Here is a 15,017-nt window from a genome sequence, read left to right on the forward strand (position 1 = left end):
ACTCTCTAAATGTATTTCATACTAAAGTATGATGGTTATATCTTTTGGTTCTGGCATTGTGCCACATACATCGCAGTGAGACAGAATATCAGTGTAATAGATTATGGACAGCCACGATTTCCTGGTGGGGAGAGAGAGAGAGGAGGGCCGAGCAGGGCCTCAGTGACATCTCCAAACATGTCAGCACAGCACATTGGACAGCACAGCCCTGCCCTCAGAACCAAACCTCAAGATCATCAAAGGGCAGAGCTGTGTTCTCTCTGCGCCCAGCAACCTGTTGTCCTTTAACAAAGAAGAGTCCTCGCTCGCCTTCCCGTCTGATACTTTGGATCTTTGGATTTTCGGCTTTCCTCCGCTCCACCATGACCATGTCGGCCCTCTCCAACCACGGGTTTTTCCGCTCTGTCAACGTCCTTCTTCAGATTTTGATCGGCCTGAGCCTGAGCAGTCCCATCAGGTCCCCCGAGGACCATCACAGGGGGCCCGTCGCTCTGGGTGTGATTGACAATCCGCTACTTGATGCGCAGGACTTCCTGAGCCAGTTTCTGTCCACAGTGAACCAGACCAGGCCGAGGCTCCGGACCAGGCCTCCCGCCGCCCCTAAGGAGCCACCGGAGTACATGCTGGAGCTGTACAACCGATTTGCTTCCGACCCCACTGCGGTGCCCTCAGCCAACGTTGTGCGCAGTTTCAAGAATGAAGGTACACATTTGTTTGACCCTAAAAATGGATTGATTTTGATTTTGTGAAATCAGAGTAACGTTTACAATTATGATTATGGTAGCATCATGATAGAAACAAACAGCATTTACGCGTATTTGATGATTGTGCATTTTAATATTTAACTTAGTTTGAGATGAGTCACGAAAAAAACGACAAAGTGCATAAACACACACTTTTTTGTTCTTTTTTTGATTTCAGAATCCTCCCCCGGCAGCGTAACGGCCAGGGGTGTACGGATATTCCCCCTGCTATTCAACCTCTCAATGAGCCACGACGAGCACATAACCATAGCTGAGCTTCGCCTTTTCACCCTCTTCCACAAGCCCAAAAGACCACATGCCGGCATTGACTGCAAGGTGACCATCTACAAAATACTCAAGGACGTCGTTTGGACTAAAGAGGTGGGCGAGGAAGGGAGGAGGAGGGATAAAGAGGAGGTGGTGGAGATGGAGGATTGGGAGGAACTGGTGACAAAGCAGATCCGTGCCAGAGATAACAGCTGGGTGTCGTTTGATCTGACTCATGTGGTGGCTCTCTGGCGGAAGCCAGGGTGTGCGACTCACAGACTGGAGGTCCACGTCGCGTGTCTGGGGTCGGAGGACGAAGGGGCCATACAAGGGGTCACAGAGCAGGGCGAGACGTTGGCTGCGCTCGATGTCGACAGGAGCTTGGGGGGGCGGCACAACGCGGTGATCATTGTGTTCTCGGATGATCAGAGCACAGACCACAAGCATGAGCAACAAGAGCTCAACCAGATGATTACGCACGAGAATGACCTTCCCGGAACTGTGGCCCGGAGCCAACGAGCTTCCTGGGGGCACGTTAATCACAACGCCGCCCCCCGTTACCAGGACGATTGGGACAAACAGTCTCTCGTGCAACTGCAGTCCGACCTTATCTATGACACACCTCCCCGAATCCGTCGCAATGTTAAGAGCGAGTCGTGCAAGAGGACCCCGCTCTTCGTGGATTTTAGAGACATCGGCTGGGATAGTTGGATCATCCAACCTTTGGGCTACCAGGCGTATGAGTGCAACGGTGTGTGCAACCCACCGATGACCTCCGAGGTTTCGCCTACCAAACATGCCATAGTGCAGACACTGCTGAGCAATAAGAGTCCAGGGAAAGCGTCACGGGCCTGCTGTGTACCCACTAAGTTGGAGCCCATCTCACTCCTTTATCACGAAAACGGGGTGATCACTTTCAACCACAAGTATGAGGGGATGGTGGTGGCGGAGTGCGGCTGTAGATAGCCCTGAGAACTATTACCCAGAGATAGAGACTGTGCACTGATGCTTCAATCGTCATCTGAGAAACACTACGATCTATCTATCTATCTACCTATCTATCTTCTTATTGTGTCATGTGCTTGTTTCCACAGTACAGTGTTGTGTAAAAAACACCAGTCTAGAGTAGTTTTTAATTCAGAAATTGACACAAGTCTGTGCTACAGGATGTACATTTGTAATTGTATAAAGGTAAATTGTTTTATGTTATATTAGTGTAGAATATAAAGCTGTGCGTCATGATTTATTTTATTTATTTGTAATTATTTTGTATTTTAGGACACTTTTAATAAGTTCTACAATTCATTGTCAATCACAAGCCATACTCTTGCAAATATGGTTTCAGTTCTGCATCACACAGGGACAAAAAAGAAATGAGAAAAGAACATTCGGGTAAAAATGTCTATGCAACGTGTTTCTGATGAAATGAGCTTGTTGTCATTTGGGACGAGTCAAAGGGTTCAGTTCGGCAGCACTGATAACAGTAAGAGTAATTGAATAATTTGAACATGTGTGTGAGAGATCTAAGCACAAAAGATGTACCCTCAGTGCCAAGACTAAATCTGACAAAAGTGAAGAGTGTTCTCACATCATTCAAAAATGCATCATCGCTGACTTCTCATTTCAAACACTCTTTTCAGCTTATTCAAAAATAAAAGAACAAGATTGCAATGATTTGCACTACTTATAGAACGTTTTTTCTTAAATAGGAAAAGTCTCTTAAATTGTAATTGAATGATATACTTGCCAACATGATTCATAGGTGAATACACTTGCTGCAGATTTGTAAATTGTATTTTTTGTCTTTGAGCCCTGTGATATGTTGGAAATGATTTATAGCATGACACGCATTTCCTCATTTTTGCTTGCCAAACTTGAAAAGAAAATGTATTTTTCTCTGTCTTTTCACCGGGAGTGGATTTTCACAGTATCACGGAGCTCTTCGAGGCTTCTTGTCTGAACAATTTCTCGCACCAAACATCTCTGTCAAGCGCTGTGAAATCTTTCCTCACACCCCGGCCGTCCGTACGCCGCTTTTGGTTCTCGCACCGATATTAATGTTACCATGCTTGTAAAAATAAAAAACCTGACGTCTAAAATAGTCCCGGAGCAAGTTTTGATCTCTTGTAAACCCTGTGTCATTTGTCAGGTAACCATAGCATTCCCTAACAACAACCTCAATCCCCCCCCCCCCCCCCCTCCACCCCCTCCTCTCGCGTCACATGCCTGGCGGGCCTCGCTTCGCGTGCCTCCATGCCGCGGCGATAACGAGGTGTCAGAGCCTGGAGTCTTGTAGACCGTCACTCAGGATGAGAAGCCACTCCAAGTGGCGGCATTTGTGAGGTGAGGTGGTGTCAGATTCCAGGTCTCCAGCGCCAACGTGCTCTAACGGCACGCCGGCCATCGGGTTTGACCGGTGCCCTCTGAACCCTCCCGCTTCCCATTTGTGACACACGGGCATGCTGAGGGCCCTTATCACACGACCTCAGCAACCATACAAATGGAAAAATGACATGTCACCTCACCACCTCGCTTCTGCTTGTTAACAGTCGGAAGCAGATAACAACGACGGAATAACACTGTTGAACTTTCAAACTTAATGGGATCCTCAGTCGGCACACAGATTTACACAAGCCAAGTGTGCAGCGCAGAGATATCATCCACTGGCGCTGAACAAATGGATTTCCTAATTGAATTCTCATTATGGCTTTCTGTATTTTTGAGAATGTACTAAAGATGTTGGACAAGGAGATGAACATCAAATCAAATTTGATAGTGTAGCACTGCTCTGTTTCAACATGGCGCTAACAGTGCTTTAGTAAACTTATTAAAAAAAATAAATAATGTATCCTAAATGAATGCATTAAAATGTATATGTTTATGTATAGTTGCTTTATGTAACTCTCACAGGGTCAATGTCATCGACACTGCTGAGCAGGTTTGGGCCATGGAAGCTATGGTCATCACTCAATAAAGCTTTCTATTCAGAGGAGGCCAACTATAAATCCTACAGACATGGGTTATCACATCAGGAGATATGGAGAAGCAATAGATAGAATTGGACAGGGGACTTTTTGGAAATTTAGATTATGTCCTACTATGTTATAACCTGAAGGGGGAGACTTTAAGTCAAAATAAAACCGTTCTCTTGGCAAGCTTGTTGTGCACCATATTCTTTCCATTCTGTAATAACTGCTTCAATTGTGTTTAGAGGGGGATAAATACAAATGCACATAATGCTTTTTTCTGTATATGTATGTAGATGTAAATAGAAATAAATTGTAGACATAACAAGACATGAAAATTCATTACAATAAAGAATAAAAAAATATGGATAACATAGGAAAGAAATTGAAATCCCCCAAAATATAATTAAAGGTGTTCATTTATGACTTTGACTGCTGCTAGGATGAAGAACCTATAGTGTTCTATAAGGTTCTATATGTCCTCAAGGCAGCCTTTTTTTTTATCATGGTATTGATCCTTTATTTGTCCCCCCCAGCAAAGCACAGCGTAAAAGAGGACACTGTTAAGAAGTGTGAAGAATGTTTCTGCTGATGTCAGATGTTGGCTACAATCCTCGGGGCTGCTCAATGCAAGAGATCCATCTCCAAACCTGGCAAATAACTGGTTTAACGTTACTTCATTACACCGATGTATGTAATTGATTAGTCGGGGCTTTTGGTTCTCTTAACTGAAACGATAACAACACGCCGCACCACGCCTGTCACCTTTCACGCGTGCATGCGCAGTCGGATTGTGGTGGGTGGGGATAATGTTTACTTTCGTGGCCAGTTAACCTTAAATGTGTTGGGATATTCTTAATATGTATTTTTTCCACACCGTTCCACTTTGATCTGGACTATACAAACACTGGTACGCACGTAACTCTCATGCTGCTGTAACAGCTCACGAGGTAACGGATTTGGGCGTCTATAGAAAGGTGGATGGTCTGTAGCGTTAGCTAAGTTAGCTGCTAGCGTCTCTGCTAGCCGAAATATCGTCAACGCACGATAGCAAACGCCAGGGAGCCCATCGACTATTAAGTAGCTGAAGCCACTCCTTTATCACCTCGGGCCACTTTTATCGACGCTGCGGCGCGGATAAATCACCAAGTCCACAGCACGTTCGTGTTCAGGTAACCTTTGCTAATAGTATGGGACGAGCGAGCTAACGATCGCTATCGGTGTGCTACGGAATGCCTTGCGGTCGCTAATGCCATCACGTCCACTTAACGTTAGCCGAGCAATGTTGTTTAGCTTAATGCTCCTCAGCCGTGGTTGTCATGCTAAAATATGTATGCATTCATGTATTCAGTCGCGTGGCGATCAGTATAATTTGGGCCAGTTGGGTTTGCACACTAAGGTACTGAGACAATGTTGGGAAATGTACATTCAACGTTACCCGTAATAGTTACCGTTGGCTTAGCTATCTGTGCTAACGTTAGCTAACTGTTGCGTTTCCTGTGAAAACCTATCTGTTCCCTAATGTCCATTTAACTGCACTACATTAATTAAGTAAGCACAGTAATTTGTGCCATGCGAATATTTTGTTTTGAAACTCCGCCTTTATTTCGGTAATGGTTAAATTTGCCCAAGACGTAACTTATGCTTGAATGGACGTCAACTGTTGTGCAATGATTGTCAATTTAATACAAATAAAGGTTAGCGGAGTCATCGACGCATTTTACAGGAGGCTGGGAATTATAAGAACATGAAAGATCCCCCAAAAGATGTATATCTGTATATATTTGGGAAGTTTAAAGTATTTTACCATGGCTGCTGTTCTTTTACTGTGAATTTAAAGTTACATTAGTTTTGAAGATGATTGAATAATACGATAAATCCATCTCTTTCGGAGCGTTGGTCATGGTGATCCACAGCGTGTACATTGAGTGCTGCTTTTTGTGATCATAATGATGTGAATTGATGGTCTCTTTCCGCTTTAGGTTGCCACGGTGCAGTCCTCTCCCTGTCACAGATAAACCAGTAAAGGCATAAAAGATACAACTTAAAACATCTCCCCAAGGTTAAAACAAAACCCCCACAGGACCAAGATGTCAATCACAAACACACCCACAAGTAATGACGCCTGTTTGAGCATTGTGCATAGCCTGATGTGCCACCGACAGGGAGGGGAGAGTGAAAGCTTTGCTAAACGGGCCATCGAGAGTCTGGTGAAGAAGCTCAAGGAGAAGAAAGATGAGCTTGATTCCCTCATCACAGCCATCACTACAAATGGAGCTCATCCTAGCAAGTGTGTGACCATACAGAGAACTTTGGATGGACGCCTACAGGTAAAGGAGCAGATATGCAGCGCCGTGTCGGTTTAACAGTATGCTCCTCGGAACTGTAAGAGAAAGCAATAACTATCTCATTGTGTCTTTATCGCTCTGCTTTAGGTGGCAGGGCGCAAAGGTTTTCCCCATGTTGTCTATGCCCGACTGTGGCGATGGCCTGATCTACACAAGAATGAGCTAAAACATGTGAAATATTGCCAGTATGCCTTTGACCTGAAATGTGACAATGTTTGTGTCAACCCATATCACTACGAGAGGGTCGTCTCTCCAGGCATTGGTAAGCATCCGAAGTTTGTTATTAGTATTTGAAAAATGTAGATTTATGATAAAGACACACTTCAGGATTGTGAGGGTTAGATAACAAACATTTAAATGAATGATTTAGCGCCTTGCGCAGTTATGTTGAGTAAATGCCATGTTCTATTGATTTTCTGCTTTCTTCCACATTTTGCAGATTTATCAGGGCTGACGCTTTCAAGTTCAGGTAAGCCCGGTCCCAAAGCTTCCCTGTTTGCTTTTTCAACTGTTTCGGATGTTTTTTTTTAGTTTGACCTTTTGTCTGCTTTCATCATGTAGTTCCCCTCCTGGTCAAGGATGAGTATGACTATGACAACCAGCAATCTCACTCGAGCTCTGAAAGCCACCTGCAGACCATCCAGCATCCCCCGTCAAGGCCCAGTCCACACGATTCCTTCATCAACTCCGCTCTCCTGCCCCTGTCGGAGGGCAGCGGTTCGGCCTCAACCTCCGCTTTCTCCACCATCAGCGCTGGACCCTCAAGTGAGACACAACACAGCGGCTTACATATCTATGCAGAACACGAAAGATTCACTCTCTTATTCACGTTTAAGACTTGCACAGACTCCAACAATTGGCAACACAACTATTTTATTTATATTCACAGATCCTAACCCCAGCTGGAGCAGAAACAGCAGCTTCTCCCCTGCAGTGCCACAACATCAAAACGGGCACCTCCAGCATCATCCCCCCATGCCTCACACAGGGCATTATTGTAAGTGGATGTAAAGGCTGCTCACATCAAACGTTGCAAATAGTCTTTATCCTTTCTGTTATCTGATTGAATCATGATAGAGAAAAAGTTGATTTGAAATGTTTGGATGGGTATACACGTGAGAGATTTTGCTGCGTTTCTGTGTTTATTTTAGCTTGGCTGCAGCATGATCCGTGCTGCATGACAACATGTTGCATCTTTTGGTGTACTTTGAGAATTGTATATTAACGATAATGATATTGCAGGGCCTGTTACCAACGAAATTGCGTTCCAGCCTCCAATATCCAATCACCCCGGTGAGCATTGAGCTACAGATGAAAGAAAATCTACATGTTTAATGTAAGTGTAACCAGTTTGACCCGTGGTTGTGTGGTGATCTGTTCCAGCTCCAGAATACTGGTGCTCCATTGCGTACTTCGAGATGGACGTCCAAGTTGGGGAGACCTTTAAGGTGCCGTCGACGTGTCCGATAGTGACCGTGGACGGCTACGTTGATCCTTCAGGAGGGGACCGCTTTTGCTTGGGTCAGCTGAGCAATGTCCACAGGACAGAGAACATAGAGCGGGCCAGGTATTTTTCACATTGAATCTTCAAGCAATTTATATTGACTAAATATCGTAGGTATAATACCCCCCCCCCCCCCCCCCCCCCCTCTCCTTTCTTGTTCTAAGGCTTCACATTGGCAAAGGCATGCAGTTGGAGTGCAAAGGGGAAGGAGATGTCTGGGTGCGCTGCTTGAGTGATCACGCAGTGTTTGTGCAGAGCTATTACCTGGATCGAGAGGCCGGACGTGCCCCTGGAGATGCAGTTCACAAGATCTACCCGAGCGCTTACATTAAGGTGACATTGCAGTACAATGGCCTTTTAATGCAAAGCATAACAATCCAGTCCGAATTTCCGAATAGCCAATTCTCGGCATACATTTAGATTACATGCGCATCAATAATTCCCATTAATGTGAGTAAGATGGGGCCATGCTTTACATTCTTTTATGTTAATGAAAGTAGGCTGAGACTTAGAATACCTATAATCAAATAAGACGTGCGTCTCATTCCCTTTTTTGTTGTCATACATTTCAACACAATGTGTATCTATAATGTGCGTTACTCCACCTGGGATGCAGTTTGACGGTAATAAAAGCTTCAGTGACTCGCGTTTGGCCATATTCTAGCGTTTGTCTTTGTCCCCTGCCAGGTGTTTGACCTGCGGCAGTGCCACAGGCAGATGCAGCAGCAGGCGGCGACGGCCCAGGCGGCAGCTGCAGCCCAGGCGGCGGCGGTGGCCGGAAACATCCCCGGGCCCGGCTCCGTGGGAGGCATCGCCCCGGCCATCAGTGAGTGTTCACGCCGCTGCTCGTACTCTTCACCAAGTGCATTATTATCGCACTGCATTGTGCGTTTTTCTACTCTGCTGTGTGTCTGCCCCGAATGCGTTTCAAACTTGAACTGCAGGAGGCCAAGACCATCTGCAAGCGTTGGCCTATTGTACGACATCGATGTAAAAGTTGACTGACTGTAATTCCCCTGCAGGTCTGTCTGCTGCTGCAGGCATCGGGGTGGATGACCTGCGCAGGCTGTGCATCCTGCGGATGAGCTTCGTGAAAGGCTGGGGGCCCGACTACCCACGGCAAAGCATCAAGGAGACCCCCTGCTGGATCGAGATCCATTTACACCGGGCTCTCCAGCTACTGGATGAAGTTCTTCACACCATGCCCATAGCTGACCCGCAACCCCTCGACTGAGCAAAACGAAAAGAAAACAACGGAGGCTGTACTTTGTAACAAACCCCTCCAAAAACAGGCCGGAGGTGCATAAGGGGGCCTGCGGCGGCGGGGGCGATGCTCGAGTAGGTTTTAGAAGCATGAACAAGGACTTAAAGGGCGGCAGAAAGCGCCAAACCCGCTGCTTTGAAATCCGGATCTACACGCGGTTGCTGGTATACAGAGGGAGACTCCAGGTGTGTAAATGACAGTGACTTTCAAACAACAGCTGGATGAACATGTGGCGTCCACTGGGAGGAGTGGTAGTACTCTGGAAACATGCTGCCAAGAGAATGGAAAAAGGTGTAAAAGCCCCCATCAATTATTAAGTCAGCCTTGGTGCAATACAAATGCAATTTGTAACCACAAGAGTGTGGAGAGTAAATCATGAAATGATTCACACTCACTCTTTTTTTTTTTGTATAAACAATTCAACATTTAAGATCTTACGCCCAAAATAACCCTGTGAACATGCTGACAAAAGTATTTAGTAGAGGGCAAACATTAGGCTTCACACCAGCAGCACTGTGCACAACGTGATGCCTTGTGTTGGATGAAGACCTGTCTGAACATGCCGGGTGTCGTTTCCAGTCCTCCATTGGCTCTCTGGTGCTTCTATGGCTTCATGTAACCCGAGTTTTTCATCTCACAAATCAGGCCATTTATGTAAAATCATATTAATCGTTACTCATGTTTTTGTAAGATCTAATCTTCGATATCTTTTGTTGCTTATTGTTTGATGGTTTCTTATTTTTGTATTACCCTTTTGAATAGTAGTTTTTACTGATTGAGCATTTGAAAAGCCTGTTTTAGCTTAGCTCAGCTTCTTTTTTTTAACTTTTCAACACCATAAAATTAACAGTTGAAGATATGGTATTGAGAATCTACAATTTCATATTGCTGAAATCAAATTTTAAAATAAATTCAAAGGAAAAGGTTATTAAAACCTGCCCTAATATTATTTATGATTGTCCTTTTTTATAGACACCCAAATAGTGTCCATTAGCACTTTTATTAATTTGTAAAGAAAACTATTGTCCTATTTTATAGTCTCATGCATGATCACTAGTGGTACCTATATAACTTCTATGTCTAGTAATAACCTACATTAAATATAGATGAAAATGTCTAATTAAAGTATTTTTTCCACATCAAACACTTTCCCACTGCAGGGGTAAAAGGTACATTGAGCTCAATTCTGGCAAAATGATATAAAACGTCTCGAGTTGTGGATAAAGAAAGGTTTATGAAATTGGAAAACTTATCGCTTAAGTTTTCTAGACAGCAGTTGAGTTAAGGAACAAACTGTGAGAGGAAGTGTAAGCCATATTGATGCCAAATATACCGTTTGAAAAGTGGAAAGATTGTTTCATTGTAATGTTGCTTAGAAAAGCTTGGTTTTAATTCTCAACTGAATGATTTCAGTTTTTGCTCTGCACAAATCTAGATTTTTGTATTTGGAGCTATGTTTACCTCCAGCTGTTGCAATATTTTGTATCTCTCCTCTTGTCACATTTTACAGTGACAAACCACAAAAAGAATACTGTACAATTTTCAGGAAAAGCAATTCATGCTCATAATCTTAACACGGTGTCATACATTTTGAATATGTACGCGGCTTGGATGGTGGTGTTTATATGTATACAATATAGTATGGTTTGAATAAAGTTCAATGGGCTAAACGCGTTTTGTTCCGGAGCTGTGAAATGACCCTTGTTTTGAGACAAGTGCGTAGCTCAAATGAGAGAGGACTCTTGATTTGAACAAGAAAACGTTTATTACTGCAAAGACGAATCACAAATCTTAAGAAAACAACACTAAGAAGCTAGCCTGAGCTGAGATCTGAAATATTCAGAAAACCAAACTACATGTGTCTTTAATAGTTTCTATATTCATCAATACGACACACTAAATGATAATGTCTTTATAAATATAAAAGTCCCCCAATTGTCCTTTTTTGTATGTAAAATACACATTACAAATCACCCTACACGCATTGGTTCGCTTGTCAATTTGAGAAGTAACTTAATTGCACACAAAAAGAGTCACATGAAATTTGTGTGTATATATTATATCAGATATTATACATTATCCAAAAAAAGAAATCACAAAAGCACTTGAGCCAACATATCCGATAAAATGTTCACCAAAAGAATAAAATCAAATAATTAAAGACACAAATAAATATACCTTTTTTTCAGATTTTGATATATACATATTTTTGTCTCAGGGAGAACAAAAATAATTTTTAAAAAGAAACCTTCCCCAAATGACACTGCCAAATGCTTGTGCTTGCATTAGAGCGTGCTACAGCTGGCCACGACTCACTAGACTGTCAAATGGCACTTAAAAACATCCAAATACGAATCTCAAACGGGTCACAGCATTCAGAAAATAGCATTCGACAAAAGAAATTACGTTCATGGGAAAACCGTTCACAAGAGAGCGTTTTACTTACAGTAACTCACCTTGTTCATTAACAAGTTCTGTACATTAAAAAGCCGCCTGCATTCGACCTACCATCTGTAAACAACTAAGTGTGTGTGTGTGTGTGTGTGTAGGGTTCCTTATGGAGTCACATCCAGTAAATAAATAGTCCAGTCTGAAGACAGGTCTTTATGCTTCCCTGTTGTCTTCTCAATGGCAGCACCTGTGCAGTGAAATGTCCCCTCGGCCCTCTATCTGTAGCCCACCAGAGACCCAATAGTCGCCCGGGCCATCTGCTCTGGCCGGGGCGAAATTAAAAGGCACTGGAGTCTGCTATGGGTCAGTGAAGCTGCCGTGGCGTCCAGGTGATGAAGCAACTGTGACCAGTTTAGGGAATAGCTTATGTCTTTTCTTTCTCTGGTTTGGAAATGCACTCCTTTCAACAAAACAAACAAACAAAAAAACAAAACAAAACAAATAAGCTGTTACAGTAACAATCTTACTTCTCAATTTTCAAAAGACACTGAGAAATAAAGTACAATTGTGTTGGCAGCATTAGCGTCGGTCCAGTGTTTACCAGGCAGACTGAGATGCAGAAAGCAAAATCACTGTCTGGCACAGATTAACTAAAAGAAATCAAATTGAGCAGCTAGACCAGAAAGCACTTGATGATCCTAAAGCACACAATTAAGATTTAAAGCAAACATTTTTTAGCCATTTTCACTTCAGGCACAAAATAATACAAGTTCACGTCCACAATGTTGTACTTGATTTATATGACAAGGGAGCAGAGATTTGTTAAAAAAAAAAAAAAAAGATCAGTGAGAGAAAGCTAAATAAAATGTCTTGCACAACCGTCATTCCTAATCGGGACACAATGTCCAGTTTTAGAACATAATCAGAACGTTGACGGACAGAACAACATCGCTTATTTCATCAGTTCATGTCAGAAATCGACGAGTCAGCCAATTGAGCTCTTGGGAACGGAGTTCATCTTGTCACAGTTATGAGAACAGGTCTATAAGCAGGTTCAGAGATGAGTTAGGGCCTCAACTTTTGGTAGCCATGTATTGGTGTGTTTGGGTACTTTTCTCCCATGTTCCCAACTGGTTCCGAGAAAATTCATTACGGTCACGGACTGATGATAAAGAAATGCCCGCGGGCCTCCGACTCCCAGCTACTTAAAGCTCATTGACCAGTCCTGGCAGACTTTTCAAACTCATCTTAAGCGATATAATAGAAAAGACAGATTTCGGGGGTGGGGGGGTGGGGGGGGTTGGGCTACAGTACCGTAGCCCCGCCCCACTCAACTTTTCCGATGTCATGGAAAAAGACTTAACGAAGCAGCCGTGAGATTCCACTGACCCAGAAACCTAAACGGCGTGCAGTACTCCCCCGCCCCCCCAATCCTCTACTGCTACGTAGCTTTTCCACACAGGCACAAAGACCTTTAGTGTCTGAACGGATCGTCGACTAGTGAAGGAACTTACAAGTGGTTACAGAAAATACAGTGCCATCCCTTTTTTTCTCTTCACCTTAATAAAAAAACAAAACAACAACAACTCATGGTCCTCCTTTACAGTAGGTCTGCCATTAGCAGTGGTATCATTTGTGATCCATAAACAGTACCCATTAGAATAATATGGTGTAACGGGTGAGCATCTAAACCAAAACACAATAAATATCAATAAATAAACACTTCTGCAGAGAAATCGTGCAGACCAACAAGCATGATAAAACAATAACAAAAATCATTTTAGTTACAAATTGTTCCTATTTAGAGGATTAATCTCAATAATCTCCACAACATAGAATGTTAGAACAGTTCAAGTATAGATGTTGTCTAATGAATCAGAAGTTAGTCCCCATGTCTTTCCCATTTCACAGTCTATGAACTAATTACAGAAGAGCTACGAAAAGAACAAATCACATATAAAGCAACAAATCAGGTGTATCGTCATTGTATATACTATACATATATTTATATATATATTTATATATATCTCTGAATATCACAAAATATCTACTTTTGGTCCACTGTACTAAGATGATCTTTAAAACAGGGAACAAAGAAGGAAAGCGTTTATGGGCTAAAAACCAAAATGGAAATGTATCAGAGGTGAGAGAAAAGCAATGCTGTTTTCCTCCATCGCGTTGAGATCTGTGCAGTACAGTGGTGTGTGTGTGCAATAAGGTTTGGTGACTGTGCTGCACGCGTCAAAGGGCTGGCACCACTGGTTTGAGGTAGGGTGACTGATGGATGTGTTTCAACACACACACACACACACAGACAGAGAGGCTTATATAAACACACACGTGTACGCATGCACATGAAAAAACACTCACTCACACACACACACACACACACACACACACACACACACACACACACACACACACACACACACACACACACACACACACACACACACACACACACACACACACACACACACACACACACACACACACACACACACACACACACACACACACACACACACACACACACACACACACACACACACACACACACACACACTTCACCCGATAACAAAGGCTAATGCAAGAGTAGGCCTCAAGAGGGCAGAGTGAGGGCAGGAGCAAGGCCAAAGACAGAGATTCAGATAAGTGAGAGGCTAAGCAGAGCCGGCCCTCTGGAGGGGTGAGAGGGGGGTCGGGGGGGGGGGGGGGTCTCAACGCCCCAACGAGGCGGCCCAAATCCAGCCACCGCTCACCAGAAAGCCAAATTTGTGGCTGGGACAATGCAAAGGGGGAGGTGGGCACTCTGCAGCACACAGTCAGGACTACAAGGACAGCTGCATTTTAAGGATAAGGCACTACGATAAAGCCGAGGTACATTAGATCCCTGACATTCCTGCTGCTCTGCGACGTGGCACCGTGGGACAGGAGACAGCTCTCGGGTGGCCCAAAGAGGCTCCCTCTCAGCTTCCTCTTCTTGCTTTGTTTTTGGTCCTTTGTAAACTTAAGATATTTCATTAAGACAGAAAATGCGAAAAGATTTTAAAAAAGGGATAATTGACGATTACAGCTGGTCAAGTAAACCACACCACAGAGCATCTACAATGAAGAAAGGCAAGCGTTATGCACGGCGTGCATAGAAAAGCTGCATTGAGTAAGTGGTTTTGTACAGCTGGTCATCTCGATCTCACTGCTATTTACACACGTGGCAGCACAGATATCTATTCAGGGGTTTCCTTTTCTGTGGCTAAAATCTATAAGTGGTTGATATTGGCTGGCTACCATATGAATGTATAACAGAACAGACAAAACTGCCCCATGAACCTTTTTTCTCCGAATGCCACACATACATATAATCCTCAGTTTACTTTTTTTAGCTACATACAAAACTTTGAATAATTTGTTCAGCCAATTCTTTACCAGCAGTTGAAATGCACGTGGACACAAATCATACTAAAATTAGGAAGGATAAAAGGAAATCAAAACATAACAGAACAACAATAGCACCGTGTTTTTTTGGGGGGGGAG

At 43.5% G+C, this 15,017-nt stretch overlaps 2 protein-coding genes across 5 annotated transcripts; both read left to right on the top strand.

Annotated features, from left to right (window-relative positions):
- Positions 1-362: 362 nt before the first annotated feature.
- LOC119226912 (bone morphogenetic protein 10-like) lies at positions 363-1,976 on the top strand. Its single transcript, XM_037485299.2, has 2 exons — positions 363-702; positions 922-1,976. Exons 1-2 carry the CDS (start codon positions 363-365, stop codon positions 1,974-1,976), a joined length of 1,395 nt encoding a protein of 464 aa, XP_037341196.2.
- Positions 1,977-4,563: 2,587 nt separating this feature from the next.
- On the top strand, positions 4,564-10,036 carry smad4a (SMAD family member 4a). Of its 4 annotated transcripts, none has more exons than XM_037483828.2 (11): positions 4,564-4,666; positions 5,959-6,306; positions 6,412-6,586; positions 6,764-6,793; positions 6,886-7,089; positions 7,214-7,321; positions 7,567-7,617; positions 7,708-7,891; positions 7,993-8,161; positions 8,516-8,654; positions 8,851-10,036. In XM_037483828.2, exons 2-11 carry the CDS (start codon positions 6,067-6,069, stop codon positions 9,060-9,062), a joined length of 1,512 nt encoding a protein of 503 aa, XP_037339725.1. In that variant the 5' UTR covers positions 4,564-4,666; positions 5,959-6,066; the 3' UTR covers positions 9,063-10,036. The 4 variants fall into 4 exon arrangements, with proteins under 4 accessions (XP_037339725.1, XP_037339721.1, XP_037339723.1 ...); XM_037483824.2 differs by lacking the exon at positions 4,564-4,666 and adding an exon at positions 4,717-5,148; XM_037483826.2 differs by lacking the exon at positions 4,564-4,666 and adding an exon at positions 4,717-4,926.
- Positions 10,037-15,017: the final 4,981 nt, after the last annotated feature.

Source organism: Pungitius pungitius, chromosome 18 (assembly GCF_949316345.1).
Source record: "Pungitius pungitius chromosome 18, fPunPun2.1, whole genome shotgun sequence".
In the NCBI taxonomy this organism is placed as follows: Eukaryota; Metazoa; Chordata; class Actinopteri; order Perciformes; family Gasterosteidae; genus Pungitius; species Pungitius pungitius.

What these genes read in the sequence shown, in the direction of transcription:
- LOC119226912 (XM_037485299.2), top strand. Translation starts at nt 363, where the DNA reads ATGACCATGTCGGCCCTCTCCAACCACGGGTTTTTCCGCTCTGTCAAC. An exon ending in GCGCAGTTTCAAGAATGAAG is followed by an intron (nt 703 to 921) that starts GTACACATTTGT and finishes TTTTGATTTCAG; the next exon opens with AATCCTCCCCCGGCAGCGTA.
- smad4a (XM_037483828.2), top strand. Translation starts at nt 6,067, where the DNA reads ATGTCAATCACAAACACACCCACAAGTAATGACGCCTGTTTGAGCATT. An exon ending in CATCAGCGCTGGACCCTCAA is followed by an intron (nt 7,090 to 7,213) that starts GTGAGACACAAC and finishes TTATATTCACAG; the next exon opens with ATCCTAACCCCAGCTGGAGC. An exon ending in AGGCATCGCCCCGGCCATCA is followed by an intron (nt 8,655 to 8,850) that starts GTGAGTGTTCAC and finishes ATTCCCCTGCAG; the next exon opens with GTCTGTCTGCTGCTGCAGGC.